Here is a 23,603-nt window from a genome sequence, read left to right on the forward strand (position 1 = left end):
TCTTTCTTCGTTACAAAGGAGATGTGGTTAGGAAGCACTGGGGAGTGAATGCTGAATACAGAACACTGTTTCTCCTTATGCTTCTCCCAAACCGTAAGCACAGCTCACAGCTGGTCTCTGCTCTAGGATGCTTTTCTGGAGGAACAAGTCACCAGTGCAAGCCCACTTCAGAAGTGAGGAAAATGTTTTCTCATTTTTAATGCAGCTGTCACATTTTCAAAGCCCTCCATCCTTCAGCCACCAAGTGGTGAAATGAAAATGTGTTATAAAACACTGCCCCCTGGAGTATTCTGGAAGGAACATCTTTTTTTTTTTTTTTTTTTTAAAGGGCTGGGCAGGGGGGTACTTTCCAGTTCTTTACTAAACACTATAGAATTTCTAAGAAGCAAAAGAAAAGCACAGTCAGGAAGTAAATGAATAAAGTTGAGAGGGATGTGTACAATTTTAACCTTTATTAGGTTCCTGTTGCTAAGGAATACTGGCCCTGTCAATGATTTGACTCATGTTGCTCAAAAGTTAAAACACCACATAATTGAATAGGTGAAAAGATGTTTTGCACAAGTGCCACAGAGAAGAAAAAATAATAAATTAAAAAGTGAATTGAACGTTATGAGAATAAAATAAACTGAGTCAGCATTCCTAAGATGTGAAGCTATCACATAAGATATTAAGATATACATATTCGATCCATATCTATTCTAGAATAATAAATCACAGCAGCCATAATATTCTGTGGCCTCCACTAGCATTCCTCTGCTGTCCCATTTGGAGGTTATATTTATCTATTTTAAAATTAAAATTAGTTAAATTAACCTAACACATGTTTCCTCTCCTTCCCTTAACTCAGACACAGAAAAAGGCAGATAATAACAAAAAGAAACCATCTTTGTCTGTACATAATAAGTTGTGCATACATTTCCCCTTGCGCTTCTGTGAAGGGCTCTTCCACGTACAGAAGAAACAAGCCATGTGCACCTGTACCCTCATCCCCTGACTTTCTGACATGATCTTCTCGCAGCACAAGAGCAAAGTATCTCTATTTTAAAGCGCCTTGTCTTCAACACAACTGATGGCAATTTTATACTTAATATTGATCCTTCATTTGAGAGATCAAAAGCATGTACGGGTCAATTCTCTGCCCATAAAAAAAAAGCTTTTTTGTGTTTAATGAAAAGGAAGGGACTTTACCGTGAAAGAAAAAGCCTACCAGAATCAGAAACACAAAGCGGTTCTGAAGAACAGTGTCAACATTTACTTCTAACAGAGTCACATAAAACCTTCATTTGTTCCCTATCCTATAAAGCTGCAAAAGGTCACCTGCAGGAATCCCCAAACGTGGTCCCAGACAGGTGGTGCTTGTACCCGGGTGCATTCACATTGCTGCGGCCGCCCCAGTGCAGTGGTCTGAAGAGGCACAGGGCGCAGGGGCTCTGAAGATGAGTTCCATTCTGTTCTCCAACTTCACCGACTGTTGGTTGGTAGAGTGCAACAAAATTTTACCAATGGAAACACGTATTTTAATTTACCTTCCAGGAGAGTTTCTGGGAAGAACTTTGCTGTTATTATTTAAACTATAATAGTATAAACCCTAAAACATCTACATTATTTGTTTTATTTTGGCAAAATTAAAGCATCTTTTGAAAAAAAAAAAAGGCAATCCCAAAATACAGGGCTTTCTTAGAAAGCAACATGCATCATATCTTGAACAAGTTACCCAAGCAGTTTCTCCCTCCTACAAACAGACACGATGAATCCGTGTTTCTGGGAACTTCTCTTTGTCCAAGCTGCTCCCTGAGAGGTGGGGCTAAACTTACTGGGAAGCAGGATGATGTTCACGGCTTGTACTGTGGATGCTTCTGGAACATCTTTTGCTCTGCCCACAAACAGAAGAGTATCTACTGGCTTTCTCCAGAGATGCTTATTTTTGCCCTCAATTCAGAGTTTAATGTCCTGGGACTCTGACATTTTGGCAAGTGTTTTCTTAACCCGCAGCGCTGTCAGTCTTGAAGCAGGATTGTGAGCCCAGCATTCTGTCATGAGTTTCCCCATCTGCCTTAGACACTGCGGGAAGGAAAAGGAAAACTGGAGTTAGAGAAATGTATTATCTGTAAGGTTGGCACTTGGTATTGGCTTTTAGTTTTGGATTTCTGAAGTTTGAATATATTTTTTAAAGATACTCTTAAAACCATGTAGGCTTAAAATTCCATAAAAATTCTTCTCTCATCATGCAAAACTTAAGTGATGAAAAAAGATTTTCATGGCTTCCTTGTGAAAGGAGCAAGCAGGTGGTTTTGCTGATTGTACAAGAGCGCCTCTGAAGTCAGATTAAACACGTACAAAAATACCCAGGGAGTCTGTATTCCACTGCACACGCCCAGATTGTTTCTAACACTCGGTGAGCTCCAATCTTTTATCTAATTCCATACTATTCCAACAAACATGGTTATTCCTAAATCACAGCTGTCTGCTACAGTAATAGCATCACACTGTACCATTTAACAAGATTAATGACCTGTGCACAGCCTCACTACAACTTTCTCCTGTGTTCTCCTGTGGTACATCAATTATTGGCCTTCCTGCTGAAAAGCATAATTTCACTTCATTAGAAATCCTCAGTGAAGGGATTTTGAGTAATACCAATGCCCATAACCACCTTCAAAATAATATAAACTCCAGCATTTCATAAAGCTTTCTGCACAGCTCACTGGAAAATGTATGTATTATTTAGCATTTCAGTAACTGGCCACAAAACCAATGAACCAAAGGTTATTTTTAAATGCATTTAACAGTGAAGAACTAGTTTATAAACAGTGTTCTGTCCATTTGTCTGCACTGGCTTTGGTACATTTTTTGGGGGGATGCTTCAACCTCCTCTTTGAACGTTCCAGCCCTCTGAATGCTGCCAGACTCTCCAGGCCTGGGCAGGTTTAGAGGCTCAGAGGGCAGGTGGGGCAGGAAAGGCAAGGCTGGCCGGCTCACTTCTTCCTCTGGGCAGCTCCTTGTTAGATCTGGTTAGGTTTCACCAGGACGGGCTCAGAGCCAGGCCAAATGTGGATTTTTCCCACAGCATTGCGCCATCCTTACTGACGAAGATCCACAGCACAGTCGGGCATCTCAACTAAGTCAACTTGTACCACTTCCATGTACAGAAAACCGAATTCTTCAGATGCTGTACTTTTCTCTCATCAAAACGGGAGAATGCTGTACGTGAGTTTGTCATGGAGAAAATTCACGATGCTTTACAAACACATGTGCAGTTATTTAACGGCCTTTACGCAAGTGTCAGGACATCACCAACAAATGAAATAATGTTATCGATTATGCAGGCTAAATGCTGACCCATTCAATGTATTTTGGAAGTGGCAAAATCAAACAGGAGAAAGGAACAGATAATTTAACACACTGCACTTAGCTCCATATAAATTACTGCCATGAGGCACCCTTACCATCACAGCAAAGAAAAAGAATTCCTGTGATAAATATTTGGAATTTTGGCAAAAGGAGAAAAGTCTGTTTTGACACTGTTCACATCCACATGGTGACCTACAGCCTCACCTCATCACTGCTCCACCGGTTGGGGAAGGAGGGACGCAGCTTCTTGATACACACGATCTCTCTCATGTCCTCATAAGAGGGGTCGCTGGGCACTAGATCATGATAGGGAAGCTGATATTCTTCCACTATACCTGAAAATATGGTTTCATTAATGTTATTATTTTCTGTGAAGAGGAAATAAAAGTCTAACAAATAAACTATTCTCTAAGGAAAGTTCTATCGGTACCAAAGACAAGTTCAGGTTGAAAAACAGCAAAAACAAAAATAAAAACAGCACCAACCTTGAAAAAAATGTGCCCAAATGATACGATCTAATTTTTAAAAATGAAAAGAAAGCATAATGAAACATATTATATGCCTTCAAGCCTTTCTTCTAACTTCCAAAAGCTAAGTAAACAAGCATCTCAAGTTTACTTCTGATTTTATAAAGGCTCTTGTACTGTGCGCCAAACGTTTTAAAATCTATATTAAATCTTGTTGCAAATTTGCCAGACACACCTCAAATGCATACTGCACAACATGTAACTATTTCTACTACTGCAGCATGCGCTTATGAGCCTCATAATAAATTTGGCAGTATATCCTACTTGAACAAAATGTCAGATTTACATTTTTTCTGCTTAATCATAAGAATGCATTTTTGCACATTTAAAATTTGGAAAACTATACACACCTAAAAATATTAACCATGATTTTTAGGTGCAATGACTGTCTGATTTTTCTTCTTTAAATTTCCTGCATCTATCGGAACTGTCTACAAGAAATATATCACTATTAGAAAAAAAAATATGTAGTGCTGAAAGAACGGTTAAGAAATACAAAAGAATGTCATCTTTAAGGAAAGGTACTTATCATGCTAAATTCTATCTCATTTCATTTCCCTAGTACCTAACTTCTACCTTTTTTCCTCTTGTCCTTTAAAAAAGCAGGCTACCTCTGTCTTCTTTCTGACCTTATTTGAGTAATTCCTCACAGTAATTATAAGCAGCCTCTGTCCTCAGAGGATGCTGCTCTGAACAATCTTTCTGGAGAACCCTTTCTCCCTATTCTAAATCATCTTTTATAGAAATTTCATTGCTTTTTATCTGAACAAGATGATACTGTGGTGCTCCAAAGACAATGGTGCTTCAAGGACAAAGGACAACCCTGCCTGAAAAAGTTTCAGCGTTACACCCCCTACCAGACTCTTAATCGCCCTCCCCACCATGTTGCCATGGTTACAAAATTCCTGAGCCCACCTGGGCAAGAGGACCTGTCCCAAATAAGGAAAGGCATATGCCCTGTCCCACTCCCACCCTATAGAGGGAAGGTGCATGTGTCTCTACCAGTCAGTAAATGAAATTTTCACCTCGGACCATTCCTTTGTTTTCTGGCTATAAAAACTGATCAATAGCACATGTTCAGGCTCGACTCTCCCAGACTACTAGGAAGTCAGCGCGCTGTTCTGGCAGCGACCCTTCCCTCTAAGAAATGTTATATTCTTTACATTCTGCCTTGTGTCTGGAAATTCTTTTCCAACCTGCGTTTGGACCACGACAGATACCACTAGGTTGGAAGATAATACACTACATCATAAAATTCACTGAGGGTTTACTCTAAAAAAAATCTGGAGTCTGTATTATGTCCTTTCTTGTAAACTCAAACCCATTTATAATCATAAAGGACCAGAAGGTTTGAAAGTTTTTTCAGACCATTCCAACTCACCATTTATTCTGTCCCCTGCTGAGATCACAGAGCATAATTATATGTATTATCTATGTTACTATGTCCTTCCACTGTGTGTCATCTCTATATAAGATCATGAAAGCACAAGGTCTAATGGATAGGAGATGCTCACTTCATTCCCCTTCTTCCTCCTTTTCTAATTCTCAAGACAATGGCTCAGGAAACATCTTGAGAGAAAGGATGATGTCAATCTAATTTATCTCAAATTTCCCTCAGTGCCTAATGTTGGTGCCATTATCTGGATGGACTAATGTATGGATGGTGGGGTAGATGCATATATGAAAACAGATACAGAGCCAACCACATAAAATTATCAACTAATCTAAGTCTGTCATTGAACTCTAGGCCTTACTCCTTTCTCTTTACCATGCAATTAAGTTATCAAAATTTTCCATGTCTGCTGCCTTCAAAACTTTCTTTTGCTGCCAAAGTTTGAAAGGCCTACAGCTGGATGTGTCTACTTTACCCAAAAGTACCTGGACTAGAAAGATGAGCCCCCAAACTTGCAATATCTTCATAAAGGAAAGTGTTAGAGAATAGAATTTGTGTGCTTTGCCTCCCTGGAAGAGAAAAGAAACTCATTTATTGCAAGTCTACTATCCACCAGGCATGGAGGTAGGTATGTTATATAATTTATCTTATTAAATTCTCACAAACACATTTATGAGATAGCATTATTATACACACTCTACAGATGAGGAAAGTTGGCTTCGAAGGATTAAGTAACTTGCCCAAGGCCATACAGTTGGTATGAGGTAGAGCTGGGAATCTCTGACAAATATACATCAATCTCATACAGAGATAAGGTAACTTTTTAGTACCTCTTGAACCTCCACAGGCAAAGACAGCCCTAGCAAGGCAATTAATATCCTGCTGTTTACATAAGGCTGGCTTTTTTTTTAAGCAGAGAATCATTTCTCCTTTATTCCGGTCCTCCTCAGGTTTTCAAATATAGGCTTCCTGTAGCCCTATTCGCTTTAGATGTTTAGGAAAACATAATTAGAAAAGTAATCTTGTGCTTTACTACTCTTTTAACTTCTATAAACCTATCAATAAAATAAGTGTAGGCATATTATTCAAAAATAGGCTCATTTATTCTTAATAAAGCATGAGATCATAATTATGATGGGAGATTTATAGAATATCTAGTTAGGAAAATTTTCCTACATACATTAACTTTCCTTTTGGACTGAAGACTTCTCTTACTTTAGAGGGAATGTGTTCTATTTTAAAATGTGCATAAGAGGCACAGAATTCCCAGAGTGATTAGAAGGCACGACATCATTGAAGATGATCTTTCTAAAAAAGTGTGAATGCCTGTTGATTTACTGTTTCTCCTTCATATTTAAATATTAATCTAAATATAAGTTAAGTCTCTGCCAACCAAAATGAAAATTCAAAATAACAGCTAACATGTATTGAGTGCTAGTTATACGCCAGGCAGTTTTAATTCTTTCTACACTCATTGAAACCTCACAACCATCTGAGGTAGATCCAATAATTCACCTCTTTCTGACAATTAAAAAAAACTGAAACAAAGAAAAATTTAGTAACCTGTCAAAGGTTCACAAATAATAAAGGGCAGGTCCAAGAAAAAGAATTCCCCTGCTAGTTAAGTGCATGCTGCACTTTCACACTCTTGAACAAGCTCACGTTTTTGAGAACGGGAGGAACTAGCCGTCATGAGAAAAGGCAGCAGTGTCAAGGTTTCTGAACGAGCACGACTATGAGTAGAGGCATAAACAGGGCGCTTGATACTGAAGAGCCTGCAACTCAGCACCTCACCTACTCAAAAACAGATTATGCAGCAGTAAGCAAAATACTACAAGCAACAATATTACCTCTGAATATTTAAGAATGTCTTCTTAGTCTTACTAGGGAATCCTTACGTTTGTAGAAAAGTTATCATGAACAATAATGATATTCTTATGCTTTAACTTCCTTTTGCTACAAACTGATGTTTTCAAACTGCTTTATGAGGAAGTATTACAGAAAGTCAAGAAGTAGAGGGGTTCCACAATGGGTGCCCCGCCCTACACTTCTGTGTCTCCCCTCATCTGTGCACAGGAAGCCACAGGGAAAGCGTCACTGACGTTGGGGGTGGAGCCAGGAGGTTGGTAGGAAGAAGCTGGAAGGGGCAGGAGCGGGGGGTCTGACTTGATGGAGCAACTGCTGGAGGAAGAGCTCAAGAGAGAAAGGAGAAAACACATATGGTGGAAGGGGGTGATCTCTGAAAAGGCAAGAGGGAACTCTGGAAGAGACTCATCAGTAGCAGGCGAAGGGAAGGAGGCAGTCAAAGATCATTCTAAGAGGTTAAATACTGTTTCCTGGGAGGACTGTGAGTGCATCAACAGAAATAAAGGGGAAAATCAAATCAAACCTGATTCTGTAAACAAGATAACTCTGATTTCTGATCAGAAAGAAAGGATTTGTAGTAGCTCCAACAGTATCGCTGTCACTTACCTCCTGATACACATCTCCTAGCAACCTCCCACAGGATGAGTCCAAAACTGTACATGTCCGCCATGATGTAAGACTGAAAGTGATTTCTATTCAAGCTCTCATCCAACACTTCTGGAGGCATATAGCGTTTGGTGCCAACTCGAGTGTTGGGTGGTATGTCAACTTCATTCGTATCACTAAGGAAAAAGTAAAGCAAGGCACTATCAGCACTGAAGAGGACCAACAAATGACAAGTCAAGGTGATTCCTGACCCGGGGCTTTAGTGAAAGGTGGGAAAGGATATCCTTTCAGGGTTCCTTAAAAAATATTTCTTGCCAAAAGTTAAATATTCACAGGTAAAAACCCAATGTAGATGATATTCAATCAGAATGAAGCTGCCAAATATAGGATAGCATTGCCACTAGATCAAATGTAAGCTCTAAATTATTGCCAAATATCTAAAAAATATCATCCTTCCCTTCATATTTTAGTAGCTTTGCTCTTAAAATTGGCAGGTGCACATGCCAATTTGGTTTGAGACAGTATTTCTTAAGCCAAGTGTTGGGAGGCTTTTATAGCTACAAACAAGTAAAAAGGGACGGGAAGAGAGGACCAACAAAGATTTGCATATGTTTTACTTTGATAAGCAGAGACCTATAAAATAGCTTTCTACTATCACTATTATCTCATAAACTGAATAACATGTATTTTTAATAACAAAAGGAAATAATTGAATATAATATCTTTAGCTTTAGGAAAATTTCACAACATGATCCATTCATTATTATTCCCCATAGATGGGGAAGAAATTCCTGATGGAAGAACACCAATCTAGAGGCTGGCACATGGGAACCATGGCCTCAGTACAGCAAGCTGGAGCCGGAGCTATGAACCCATGTTGCAAAGCTGCTGAACTATGATGACTTGAGAGGCTGACCATTACATGAGAGGATACGTGTAACATCGCTGCCAGTGCAGCACCGAGCACACATCACAAGTCTAACAAGTCCCACAGCTCAATAGAAATTACTGGGACTGAGGAGCGATGAGCCCCCATTTAGACGGATGACGAAACTACGAGACAGAAAAGGTCTTGTACAAAAACTCACAATTAAACTGAAGTTTGTGGAAAATCTTGGATAAACCTTCCTCTCTCCTGATTCTCAAGAAAGAGTTTTTCTTTTTCTTTTCATCACACTCCACTGACTCTCAAGCATGTATATGCTCTTTTTCCTCAACGTGGAAAACAGTTGCATAAGTCAAATATCACATTTATCATGCTGTGTCACAGACAACTGCAAACTTAGCAAAACACTAGTGGCTTTTGGGAAAAAACCTCTGGGCCTGATCTTATCGCCTCAATCTCTGTCTTCTAAAACTCTGTATATCTCAACACTGTTTACATTTACTAACACTTATAAATATAAAGCTTCATTCTTACGACTGTTTAAAATTCACTTCCAGCTAAAATCCTTAAGCTAAAGCTAGTTCATCAGACGTGTCACTAGGATACTCATTAGGCCCCTTGGGATCTTCTAAAAGCAACAACTCTGAAGGAGCCTCTTTTCCTAAAATAAAAGTTAAAGTGGAAATTTTTTAAAATGAAAAAAAAACTAACGAGCTGGTACTCCTTACATCTGTAAACGTAGGTCTTAGTGCTCTGGGCTCTTTTCTAAGACTAGAAAGAGTTTAAAACGTGAATCAGAGTATTTACCAGCAGGATACAATAGAAAAATGTCACCTGTGTACCTAAATAGTACAGAGTAAGGAAGGAACGCTGAGCAGAGAAGAGGCTTAATGATAACCATTAGATTTAAAAGATGCCACAAAGGCTCCATCTTCAAGTATAAAGCAATTTCTCTCCTCTTCTGCCCACTGACACCTCTCATGTACACACGGTGGATATTTCATTCATATGTTATATGTGTGTGTTATAATTTATAATTTTGAATCATTAGAGAAAGACAGTGCTGGGATTGGATAGAGGATTCTGGGTTCTATGCAGAGAAACGAACATGGGGGTTTGCAGATGGAAAGAAGACAGTAAGGGGCCTAAATTACATTCCAGAACATGTCCTGGGAAAGGCAACCAAGAACAGTCCTAGCATGGGCCCTACAGGAGCGCATTTAAGCCAAAGACATACTCTGACCGCAGGTGATTAAGATTTTAGGCAATTCCTTTCCATTCTGACACTTAGGTCCTTAATGTTTTATTTGGATTCGGGAGGCCAGGAAGGGCTGATGGAATTTGTGACATGGAGACATCTATTGGAAAACTAAGATGTAATTGGTATTCGATGATAAGACATCTACTGGAAAACTAAGAGGTAACTGGTTTCGATGATAACGGAATTAAGATTTGTGACGGGCAGACTATACATAGTTCTCTAAACTCTCATTCCCTCAAACACTGAAAAAACATATAGTCAAGGATGTTGCTTGCCCATCAAAGGCCCCCAAACCAGTCCCTTACACAGGCCACGTGTGCTCGGCACTGCTGTGCCTCTTCAACCTTTCTCTCCCCATCCTAGGGGCTTCCCCACTAGTATCTGAATAAACATCTCCCCTGGGAGTACCTGAGTAAATATCTTCCCCTAGAAGAATCTGAATAAATATTCTCCCTTGTAGTATCTCAGTAAATATCCATCTTCCACCCTAAGACAGTAAACTCCTCTGAGCTCTGAATAACTGTCATAATCATTTGCTATTTCCCTAAAGAGCACAGCACCCTTCGTCTCCATTCACAGTGTGCCTCGCACACGGCAGATAAAGAATGTACTTTAAATGAAAGAAGGAAAAGGCCTTTTTTTTTTTTTTTGAGGTACGCGGGCCTCTCACTGTTGTGGCCTCTCCCGTTGCGGAGCACAGGCTCCGGACGCGCAGGCTCAGCGGCCATGGCTCACGGGCCCAGCCGCTCCGCAGCATGTGGGATCTTCCCGGATCGGAGCACGAACCCGTGTCCCCTGCATCGGCAGGCGGACTCTCAACCACTGCGCCACCAGGGAAGCCCGGAAAAGGCCTTTTTATAGTAAACTTCACTGTGGGTGATTTAAAGAGATATGTAAAAATCTCTGTAGACCATAAAAGGAGACATTACAGGTATATAGGAAGATAAACTGAATTTTGTTAAGCAAATTAATTTTCTAACAGGTGACATTAACCCAATGGCACATGCCTTTAGCACTATATGTAAAGAACAAACATACTAACTGTAAGTAATTCCCATGTGACATTACAAAGTATCAGATCCTCCAAGACACACAGCTCTATCCCTTCTTCCCTCGGGAGGGCTTCTCTACTTGAAAGTGATTATACTGTATTTCTCTCCCAGGTCTACAGTCACATCATCTTACCTGTCTTCAAATAAGGGCAGAGAAAAATGGCACTTGTATTCATCTTCAAGACCAAAAAAGAGAAATTAGAGTGATTTAACACTCGGGCAGCAAGAGTAAAAGAAGAAAAAGAGACGGAGAGTCAGACAGTGCAGAGCCTTAAGGCGAGGTACGGAGTCGCTGAAGGAAAGGGCCAAGCAGAAGGAAGGAAGAAGAAAAGGCCAGGGTGCCTTCAGCTTTCCTTGCCTTCCTTTTCCATGGAGGCCGGGAGGGCTGAGAGCCGATGTTGGCAAGAAAAGATGGATAGAGCACAAGGGGGCCGAGTCGGAGAAGAACTCCAAACCCACAACATAGTTCCATGTGCTGCAGTGGCTACACGCACACATATGTGTGTGAATTGTCAAATCACATACAGGAAATATAAATGCCAACCAGGATACTGGTCACTTCTGGGGGGAAAAGGGAGGCTAAAACAGGGAGGAGAATACAAAAGGGTTCGTTAACGCTGGATTTCTTTTTTTTTTTTAAAAAGAACAGACAAAAATAAGGCAAATTCTTAATATCATTCTTAAATTATTACATGAGTGACTCATTATTTTTTGTATTTTCTGTATGTTTAAAATTTATAAATAAAAAGAACTCAGCAGGATGAGGACCAAGAAGAGTATACATGTCAAGGATTAAGGCACAGGTTAGAGGCACAAGGCTCTGAAGATCAAAAGTCCTCTAAATAAACTGGACAAAAGTACAGAAAAGATACATTTCTACCATCAAAATGTGGGTGCTGCACTCACTGTAGAGGAAACACGATCTCTCTTTTCCCTTCCCATAGAGAAGGGATGGAAATATTTGCACAAAAGGGTCATGATTAAAGAACTGGGTTTAGAGAATTACAGGGTCACTGTTACCCAATCATGTTTTTACAATTAATACTTCTACTAGATCTAGCAAGGCTTTTGTCCCTGTTAATGTGAGTACCACTAAGATACAGATTTAAGTGGAACTGGAAGGAAAAAAAAGTAAAATTTGAATAAAATAAATTAAGGGATGTCAAGTAAATTGCTCTCCAGGAAAAAACCTTGCGCTAGAATCATACTTTAATGGGTACTTTTCTTATGAACTTTAGAGACAGCAGGGCTGGGACAGGATAAAATAAAAATACCTAAAATTTTCTGAGTAAGAGATGAACAGTCAGAGACCTTCAAGATGGCAGAAGAGCAAGACGCGGAGATCACCTTCCCTCCCACAGATACATCAGAAATACATCTACACGTGGAACAACTCCTACAGAACACCTACTGAACGCTGGCAGAAGACCTCAGACCTCCCAAAAGGCAAGAAACTCCCCACGTACCTGGGTAGGGCAAAAGAAAAAAGAATAAACAGAGACAAAAGGATAGGGATGGGCCTTCGCCAGTGGGAGGGAGCCGTGAAGGAGGAAAGGTTTCCACACACTAGGAGCCCCTTCGCAGGTGGAGACTGCGGGTGGCGGAGGGGGGAAGCTTTGGAGCTGCTGAGGAGAGCACAGCAACAGGGGTGCGGAGGGCAAAGCGGAGAGATTCCCGCACAGAGAATCAGTGCTGACCAGCGCTTACCAGCCCGAGAGGCTTGTCTGCTCGGCCGCCGGGGCGGGCGGGGCTGGGGGCTGAGCCTCAGGCTTCGGTCGGAGCGCAGGGAGAGGACTGGGGTTGGTGGCGTGAACACAGCCTGCAGGGGGTTAGTGTGCCACGGCTACGCGGGAGGGAGTCCGGGAAAAAGTCTGGAGCTGCCGAAGAGGCAAGAGACCTTTTCTTGCCTCTTTGTTTCCTGGTGTGCGAGGAGAGGGGATTAAGAGTGCCGCTTAAAGGAGCTCCAGAGACAGGCGCGAGCCGCAGCTAACACGCACGGACCCCAGAGACAGGCATGAGACGCTAAGGCTGCTGCTGCGCCACTAAGAAGCCTGTGTGCGAGCACAGGTCACTCTCCACACATCCCTTCCGGGGAGCCTGTGCAGCCCGCCACTGCCAGGGTCCTGGGACAACTTCCCCGGGAGAACGCACGGCGCGCCTCGGGCTGGTGCAACATCACGCTGGCCTCTGCCGCCGCAGGCTCGCCCCGCAGACGTGCCCCTCCCTCCCCCCGGCCTCAGTGAGCCAGAGCCCCCGAATCAGCTGCTCCTTTAACCCCGTCCTGTCTGAGCACAGAACAGACACCCTCAGGCGACCTACACACAGAGGCGGGTCCAAATCTAAAGCTGAGCCCTGGGAGCTGTGTGAACAAAGAAGAGAAAGGGAAATCTCTCCCAGCAGCCTCAGGAGCAGCGGATTAAATCTCCATAGTCAACCTGATGTACCCTGCGTTTGTGGAATAACTGAATATAGACAACGAATCATCCCAAATTGAGGCAGTGAACTTAGGAAGCAACGATATTTTTTTTTTCCTTTTTCTCTTTTTGTGAGTGTGTATGTGTATGCTTCTGTGTGTGATTTTGTCTGTATAGCTTTGCTTTTACCATTTGTCCTAGGGTTCTGTCTGTCTGCTTTCTTTTTTTAGTATAGTTTTTAGTGCTTGTTATCATAGATGGATTTGTTTTTTGGTTTGGTTGCTCTTTATTTTTTTATTACTTTCTAATTTTTTAAATTATTTTTAATTTTAATAACTTTATTTTTTCTTTCTTTTTCTTCCTTCCTTCCTTCCTTCTTCCCTTTCTTTCTTTCTTTCCCTTCTTCCTTCCTTTCTTTCTTTCTTTATTCCTTTATTCCTTTCTACTTTTTTTCCTCCCTTTTCTTCTGAGCCATGTGTCTGACAGGGTCTTGGTGCTCTGACCGGGTGTCAGGCCTGTGCCTCTGAGGTGGGAGACCCGAGTTCAGGACACTGGTCCACCAGAGACCTCCCAGCTCCACATAATATCAAACAGCAAGAGCTCTCCCAGAGATCTCCATCTCAGTGCTAAGACCCAGCTCCACTCAAAGACCAGCAAGCTCCAGTGCTGGACACCCCATGCCAAACAACTAGCAAGACAGGAACACAAACCCACCCATTAGCAGAGAGGCTGCATAAAATCATAATAAGGTCACAGGCACCCCAAAACACACAACCAGATGTGGTCCTGCCCGTCAGAAAGACAAGATCCAGCCTCACCCACCAGAACAGAGGCACTACTCACATCCACCAGGAAGCCTACACAACCCACTGAACCAACCTTAGCAACTGGGGGCAGACACCAAAAACAACAGGAACTACGAACCTGCAGCCTGCAAAAAGGAGACCCCAAACACAGTAAGTTACGCAAAACGAGAAGACAGAGAAACACAGCAGATGAAGGAGCAAGGTAAAAACCTACCAGACCAAACAAATGAAGAGGAAACAGGCAGTCTACCTGAAAAAGAATTCAGAGTAATGTCAGTAAAGATGGTCCAAAATCCTGGAAATAGAATGCAGAAAATACAAGAAACATTTAACAAGGACCTAGAAGAACTGAAGAGCAAACAATGATGAACAACACAATAAGTTAAATTAAAAATTCTCTAGAAAGAATCAATAGCAGAAAAGAACCGATAAGAGACCTGGAAGATAAAATAGTGGAAATAACTACTGCAGAGCAGAATAAAGAAAAAAGAATGAAAAGAATTGAAGACAGTCTCAGAGACCTCTGAGACAACATTAAATGCACCAACATTCGAATTATAGGGGTCCCAAAAGAAGAAGAGAAAAAGAAAGGGACTGAGAAAATATTTGAAGAGATTACAGTTCAAAACTTCCCTAATATGGGAAAGGAAATAGTTAATCAAGTCCAGGAAGCACAGAGACTCCCATACAGGATAAATCCAAGGAGAAACATGCCAAGACACATATTAATCAAACTATCAAAAATTAAATACAGGGACTTCCCTGGTGGCGCAGTGGTTAAGAATCCGTCTGCCAATGAAGGCGAAACAGACGGGTTCGAGCCCTGGTCCGGGAAGATCCCACATGCCGCGGAGCAACTAAGCCTATGAGCCACAACTACAGAGTCTGTGCTCTAGAGCCCGTGAGCCACAACTACTGAACCCTGCGTGCCTAGAGCCTGTGCTCCGCAACAAGAGAAGCCACCCAGTGAGAAGAGTAGCTCCCACTCGCCGCAACTAGAGAAAGCCTGCAGCGATGAAGACCCAACGCAGCCATAAATAAATAAATAAATTTATTAAAAAAAAAAAATTAAATACAAAGAAAAGGTATTAAAATCAGCAAGCAAAAAACAACAAATAATATACAAGGGAATCCCCATAAGGTTAAAAGCTGATCTTTCAGCAGAAACTCTGCAAGCCAGAAGGGAGTGGCAGGACATATTTAAAGTGATGAAAGGGAAAAACCTACAACCAAGATTACTCTACCCAGCAAGGATCTCATTCAGATTCAATGGAGAAATTAAACCTTTACAGACAAACGAAAGCTAAGAGGATTCACCACCACCAAACCAGCTTTACAACAAATGCTAAAGGAACTTCTCTAGGCAGGAAACAGAAGAGAAGGAAAAGACTTACAATAACAAACCAAAACGATTAAGAATATGGTAATAGGAAAATACATATAGATAATTACCTTAAATGTAAATGCATTAAATGCTCCAACCAAAAGAAATAGACTGGCTGAATGGATACAACAATGAGACCTGTATATATGCTGCCTACAAGAGACCCACTTCAGACCTAGGGACACATACAGACTGAAAGTGAGGGGATGGAAAAAGATATTCCGTGCAAATGGAAATCAAAAGAAAGCTGGGGCTTCCCTGGTGGCGCAGTGGTTCGGGGTCTGCCTGCCGATGGGGTGATGCGGGTACATGCCCTGGTCTGGGAGGATCCCTCATGCCACGGAGCAGCTGGGCCCGTGGGCCACGGCCGCTGAGCCTGTGCATCCAGAGCCTGTGCTCCGGAGTGGGAGGGGCCGCAGCGGTGGGAGGCCCGCGTATCGCCAAAACAAAAAAAAAGAAAGCTGAAGTAGCAATTCTCTTATCACACAAAACAGACTTTAAAACAAAGAGTATTACAAGAGACCAAGAAGGACACTACATAAGGATCAAGGGATCAATCCAAGAAGAAGATATAAAAATTGTAAATATTTATGCACCCAACATAGGAGCACCTCAATACATAAGGCAAATGCTAACAGCCATAAAAGGGGAAATCAACAGTAACACAATCGTAGTAGGGGACTTTAACACCCCACTTTCACCAATGGACAGATCATCCAAACTGAAAATAAATAAGGAAACACAAGCTTTAAATGACACATTAAGCAAGATGCACTTAATTTATATTTATAGGACATTCTATCCATAAACAACAGAATACTTTCTTCTCAAGTGCTCATGGAACATTCTCCAGGATAGATAATACCTTGGGTCACAAATCAAGCCTCGGTAAATTTAAGAAAATTGAAATTGTATCAAGTATCTTTTCCAACCACAACTCTATGAGGCTAGATATATCAATTACAGGGAAAAAATCTGTAAAAGATACAAACACATGGAGACTAAACAATACACTACTTAATAACAGATCACTGAAGAAATCAAAGAGGAAATCAAAAAATATCTAGAAACAAATGACAATGAAAACACGATGACCCCAAACCTATGGGATGCAGCAAAAGCAGTTCTAAGAGGGAAGTTTATAGCAGTACAATCCTACCTCAAGAAACAAGAAACATCTCAAATAAACAACCTAACCTTACACCTAAAGCCATTAGAGAAAGAAGAACAGAAAACCTCCAAAGTTAGCAGAAGGAAAGAAATCATAAAGATCAGATCAGAAATAAATGAAAAAGAAATGAAGGAAACGATAGCAAAGATCAATAAAACTAAGAGCTGCTTCTTTGAGAAGATAAACAAAATTGATAAACCATTAGCCAGACTCATCAAGAAAAAAAGGGAGAAGACTCAAATCAATAGAATTAGAAATGAAAAAGGAGAAGAAACTGACACTGCAGAAATACAAAGGATCATGAGAGATTACTACAAGCAACTATATACCAATAAAATGGACAACCTGGAAGAAATGGACAAATTCTTACAAAAGCACAACCTTCCAAGACTGAACAAGGAAGAAATAGAAAATATAAATAGACCAACCACAAGAAATGAAATTGAGACTGTGATTAAAAATCTTTCAACAAACAAAAACCTAGGACCAGATGGCTTCACAGTCAAATTCTATCAAACATAGAGAAGCATTAACATCTATTCTTCTCAACCTCTTCCAAAATATAGCAGAGGGAGGAACACTTCCAAACTCCTTCAACAAGGCCACCATCACCCTGATAGCAAAACCAAAGATGTCACAAAAAAAGAAAACTACACGCCAATATCACTATGAACATAGATGCAAAAATCCTCAACTAAATACTAGCAAACAGAATCCAACAGCACATTTACAGGATCATACACCATGATCAAGTGGGGTTTATTCCAGGAATGCAAGGATTCTTCAGTATATGCAAATCAATCAATGTGTTACACCATATTAACAAATTAAAGGAGAAAAACTATATGATCATCTCAATAGATGCAGAAAAAGCTTTTGACAAAATTCAACACCCATTTATGATAAAAACCCTCCTGAAAGTAGGCACAGAGGGAACTTACCTCAACATACTAAAGGCCATATATGTCAAATACACAGCCAGCATCGTTCTCAATGGTGAAAAAGTGAAACCATTTCCACTAAGATCAGGAACAAGACAAGGTTGCCCACTCTCACCACTATTATTCAACACAGTTCTGGAACTTTTAGCCACAGCAATCAGAGAAGAAAAAGAAATAAAAGGAATCTAAATTGGAAAAGAAGAAGCAAAGCTGTCACTGTTTGCAGATGAAATGATACTATAGAGAATCCTAAAGAAGCTATCAGAAAACTACTAGAGCTAATCAAAGAATTTGGTTATGTAGCAGGATACAGAATTAATGCACAGAAATGTCTTGCATTCCTATACACTAATGATGAAAAATGAAAGAGAAATTAAGGAAACACTCCCATTTACCACTGCAACAAAAAGAATAAAATATCTAGGAATAAACCTACCTAAGGAGACAAAAGACCTGTAAGCAGAGTACTGTAAGACACTGATGAAAGAAATTAAAGATGATACAAACAAATGGAGAGATATACCATGTTCTTGGATTGGAAGAATCAACATTGTGAAATAGACTATACTACCCAAAGCAATCTACAGATTCAGTGCAATGTGTATCAAACTTCCAATGGCAATTTTCACAGAACTAGAACAAAAAAATTCACAATTGGTATGGAAACACAAAAGACCCTGAGGAGCCAAAGCAATCTTGAGAAAGAAAAACGGAGCTGGAGGAATCAGGCTCCCTGACTTCAGACTATACTACAAGCCTACAGTAATTAAGACAGTATGGTACTGGCACAAAAACAGAAATATAGATCGATGGAACAGGACAGAAAGCCCAGAGATAAACTCACGCACATATGGTCACCTTATTTTTGATAAAGGAGGCAAGAATATATAATAGAGAAAAGACAGCCTCTTCAATAAATGGTGTTGGGAAAACTGGACAGCTACATGTAAAAGAATGTAATTAGAACACTCCCTAACACCATACACAAAAATAAACTCAAAATGGATTAAAGACCTAAATGTAAGGCCAGACACTATAAAACTCTTAGAGGAAAACATAGGCAGAACACTTCCTGACACAAATCACAGCAAGATCCTTTTTGACCCACCTCCTAGAGAAGTGGAAATAAAAACAAAAATGAACAACTGGGACCTAATGAAACTTAAAAGCTTTTGCACAGCAAAGGAAAACATAAACAAGACAAAAAGACAACCCTCAGAATTGAAGAAAATATTTGCAAATGAAGCAACTGACAAAGGATTAATCTGCAAAATTTTACAAGCAGCTCATGCAGCTCAATATCAAAAAAACAAACAAACCAATCCAAAAATGGGCAGAAGACCTAAATAGACATTTATCCAAAGAAGATATACAGACTGCCAACAAACACATGAAAGAATGCTCAACATCACAAATCATTAGAGAAATGCAAATCAAAACTACAATAAGGGCTTCCCTGGTGGCGCAGTGGTTGAGAGTCCGCCTGCCGATGCAGGGGAAACGGGTTCGTGCCCCGGTCTGGGAAGATCCCACATGCCGTGGAACGGCTAGGCCCGTGAGCCATGGCCACTGGGCCTGTGCATCCGGAGCCTGTGCTCTGCAACGGAAGAGGCCACAACAGTGAGAGGCCCACATACCGAAAAAAAAAAAACCAAAAAAAAACTACAATGAGGTATCACCTCACACTGGTCAGAATGGCCATCATCAAAAAATCTACAAACTGTAAATGCTGGAGAGGGTGTGGAGAAAAAGGAACCCTCTTGCACTGTTGGTGGGAATGTAAATTGATACAGCCACTATGGAGAATATGGAGGTTCCTTAAAAAACTAAAAATAGAACTACCATATGACCCATCAATCCCACTACTGGGCATATACCCAGAGAAAACCATAATCAAAAAGAGTCATGTACCAAAATGTTCACTGCAGCTCTATTTACAATAGCCAGGAGATGGAAGCAACCTAAGTGTCCATCAACAGATGAATGGATAAAGAAGATGTGGCACATATATACAATGGAATATTACTCAGTGATAAAAAGAAACGAAATTGAGTTATTTGTAGCGAGGTGGATGGACCTAGAGTCTGTCATACAGAGTGAAGTAAGTCAGAAAGAGAAAGACAAATACCGTATGCTAACACACATATATGGAATCTAAAAAAATGATACTGATGAACCTAATGGCAGGGCAGGAATAAAAACACAGATGTAGAGACCAGACTTGAGGGCACAGGGTGGGAAGGGAAAGCTGCAATGAAGTGAGAGAGTGGCATGGACATATATACACTACCAAACGTAAAATAGATAGCTAGTGGAAACAGCCGCATAGCACAGGGAGATCAGCTCAGTGCTTTGTGACCACCTAGAGGGGTGGGATACGGAGGGTAGGAGGGAGATGCAAGAGGGAGAAGATATGGGGTTATATGTATATGTATAGCTGATTCACTTTGTTATACAGCAGAAACTAACACAGCATTGTAAAGCAATTATATACTTCAATAAAGATGTAAATAAATAAATAAATGAATAAATAGAGGGAAGGAAGGAAAGGAGGGAGGGAGGGTAACTTGGGAGGTTGGGGGTGAGGAGCAAGCCAGCTGGAGAGAAGAGGGGTTCTCTCCCAGGCCCAGAGTTATGACAAAACACTAAGGTCCTGTAGGAAAAAAAAAAAGGGAAAAACGTTCTGGTAGTGTGAATTTTAATAACTAAATTTCATGCAATACCCTACAACACACCCCAGTAAAGATGTGTTCAATCTTGAGCTGACAGTGTCTGGCGAAGAAAAGAATCAGCAGCTACATCATGTAGAAAAGGTACAACATGTATCAGAGGTGTCAGGCTGACGTGACAAAGAGGGAAACAAGCTCCTTAGGATCCACAGATGTGCTGTGAATGACACTGAGTTCCCTGCTGCACTAGGGAGGAATAGGGACAATAAAGCCTAATTTTATTTGAATCTCAAAACCTAGGGTGCCCTCAGCTGGGGTTCCATAAAGAGTCATGACAACCAAGTTCCTATTTCTGACCAACGTCACTTGACTGACAGTGGCAGGATAAAAAAAAAATGCCAGCGTGGTGAAGGAAGAGGTCCACACTGATGACAAAGGGCCCCCTACGTGGACACACACTTTGAGTGGCTCCTCTCACCTGGGGCCACCAAGTAAGTGAGCGATCCTAAGGCAACGGCTCCAAATGGGGAAGGAAAGCAAAGATGACTTTGATACTGTGTGTGTGTGCGTGTGTGTGTGTGTGTGTGTGAGAGAGAGAGAGAGAGAGAGAGACAGAGAGAGAGAGAGAGAGAGAAAATAAAAAGATACAAAACTAAGATTTTCCTCTTCTCTTCTGAAGGTGCAAGGGAGGGGCATACTAAGGAGAAGACAGTAGAAGAAATGCACGCTACTGGAGATGTCACTTTGTCACTGACACTGTTTAGAACTTTGCACATGGTGATAATGTTAATTGGTTTTATTGTCTAAAACTTACTGCTCGTACCCAGGCGGCTGCCTGTAGTGTCCCCCCCTCGGTCCAGCACTGGTGTCTACAGCAGCGTGTGCACTGCAGGCATTAGCGTAACTGAGGGAAAGAATCAAAGAGCTCCCGTGGGTGCAGAAGGCTGAAAGTGGGGCCTCCCACCAGGATCCTGAGGGGACCGGAGAATGAATCTGAGCACCCATACAACCCGGTGGGAGCAGGGTGTGCCCTACACTCTTGGCTGTCATGTGCTGGAGGAAGGGCAAGAAGAAGATTATTATTTTGGTGGCAGGAGATAAAGGGGATATTTAAAAATATAGTATCTATCTTAACCTTACTTTATATTAAATACTTTTATGCTAATTAAGCTTTTAATTATAAATCCATAGCAGGAATTCTTGCAAGAAGTGTTACGTAGAGGAAAAAGCCACAGCATGTGTCAGCACGGTGCACACTCCCTGCGTCCCATCAACTGAAGGGGGAGTTTCATGGAATCACAGGCAGAGCCCACTGTGGCCAGAGGCCAGCTCGGGAATCGAGCTGTTAGCTCCAGCAAGGTGGCTCTACCTTACTGAGCCTTTGGGCACGTGTGGGTGGTCTTCTGCTGGACGTTGTTGATGCCTTACACAGAGGAGAAAGGGAGAGAGGGAGAAGGGAGATAAAAAGGTAACAGAGAAAGAGGAGAAGCAAACATCGCACACCTTTAATAATATAAAAAGCTTTTTAAAAACTATGAACTGAACTTTAAAGAACAATGAAAAAAGGGCAGGAGGGGGCTTCCCTGGTGGCGCAGTGGTTGAGAGTCCACCTGCCGATGCAGGGGACACGGGTTCGTGCCCCGGTCCGGGAAGATCCCACATGCTGCGGAGTGGCTGGGCCATGGCCGCTGAGCCTGCGCATCCGGAGCCTGTGCTCCGCAACGGGAGAAGCCACAACAGTGAGAGGCCCGCGTACCGCAAAAAAAAAAAAAAAAAAAAGGGGGCAGGAGGCAGCAGACGTGAAGGAGGCCATTGGTTTGCTCGTGGCTCACAACTGATGTTTGAAATTAACTACACATGAAACATAACGAATACTGAATTATCTCTTAGAGAGACTAAGATGACCTCCCAGAGCATGAAATATTCTCACGAGCCTTCAGAAGGGGCTGTGCACATCCTTTGTGTTTCCTGAAGCATCTTGCAAACAGCCATGGAACTGATTTGCTGAACTGAGCTCTGCCCGGTCAGATGTTAACCAAGGAGGAGAGTTGTCTACAGCAATTTGCAACAGAACTCATTACTCCTATGACTAAATCCTGAGAAATCTCAGGGTTTCTTAGCAACAGAACCCTGACATAAAAACTCTTCAGCAGAAGATAGATGAGGCAGCAGAAACCCTGACTGGGAGTGCGGACTCTGCCACTACTGCTTGGTCTATGACTTTGGCCAGTGATTTAACCATGTCACTTTTTAAAAAAACCACTAAGTATAAAAACCAGAAGCAGTGGTAAAAATAATGACGTTGAAAGACTGAAAACATTCAGTACCCTCTTGTCCTCTGCACTTGGACAATTCGATAATCATCAATTGGGAGATGTGTGTTACAGCCCAGTCTTCATTGTAGGTTTTCTATTTAAAATTTAATACCTGAGAGGCCCTAAGCCAGGATTTACTTCCCCCCTAAGAAAATATATCATTCTGTCACTGAAGTACCAGAGGGGTTGCTTGAGCCTCCAGAGGGAAAAGTGAAAAGCTCTGTAAGTTCCTTCAAGGGATTTCACACGTTATTGTTTTCTCCTCCCAAGAGAGATTTGGGGTAACGGTAATGTCTGCCACGGCATCACCCGGATTAAACCTCTGTGGGCAGGAAATGCATCAGCACTTACATCATTTACAAGAGCATGCATGAAGAAACCAATACAGCATAAAAAAATATTAAATGAGCAGGAAATTTCTAATGCACAGTCTTCTTTCTCTGTGGCTCTCAACTTCCCTGGGAACCTCCCAGAAACGATTTAAAAGCCTGAGAGAACACTTACCACATAGAGACCAGGGTAAAGATTAAGTTCTCACAGGAAGTTCACATATGAAGTCTGAGCACTCAACACTGGGTTAGCTTTGACCCCACTTATAATAAAATGCTGTAAATATCTGTGTGAGCACATGCACCACACCCCAAAACAGGGAAGTCAGGAAAAGAGTGAAAACCAAAGAAATGTATAGAGCAAGGTTTAAAAGTGAGGCTCAAAAGATGAGAAGACCAAAGTTCTATTGAAACATATAAAATAAAAACAGGAAAAGGACCTCAAATTATCAAATGCAACCTCCATTTAATGTAGAGGAACCTGAGGCCCAGGATTGCAACTGGTCCCACAGCTGCTCTTTAGCCATATGAGGTCTGTGCACCCGACAGGTGCAGGTATACATCTGAGGCAGTATCCTCATAGCCTTCCTCTCTTGATGAATTAGTCAGTATACGCCAAATAAATCCCTGAT

At 41.4% G+C, this 23,603-nt stretch overlaps 1 protein-coding gene across 1 annotated transcript in view; it reads right to left on the reverse strand.

The window, feature by feature from the left end:
* Positions 1 to 1,935: 1,935 nt before the first annotated feature.
* BMPR1B (bone morphogenetic protein receptor type 1B) overlaps positions 1,936 to 23,603 on the reverse strand; it is a gene marked incomplete at both ends in the record, with an annotated part of 113,999 nt that continues 92,331 nt past the window's right edge. Inside the window, 3 exons of the mRNA XM_079713971.1 lie at positions 1,936 to 2,061; positions 3,556 to 3,686; positions 7,744 to 7,919. Of these exons, the coding sequence (XP_079570097.1) occupies positions 1,936 to 2,061; positions 3,556 to 3,686; positions 7,744 to 7,919 (433 nt within the window). The remainder of the gene's footprint in view (positions 2,062 to 3,555; positions 3,687 to 7,743; positions 7,920 to 23,603) is intronic.

This window comes from Hyperoodon ampullatus (assembly GCF_949752795.1).
Source record: "Hyperoodon ampullatus genome assembly, chromosome: 1".
Taxonomy (NCBI): domain Eukaryota; kingdom Metazoa; phylum Chordata; class Mammalia; order Artiodactyla; family Ziphiidae; genus Hyperoodon; species Hyperoodon ampullatus.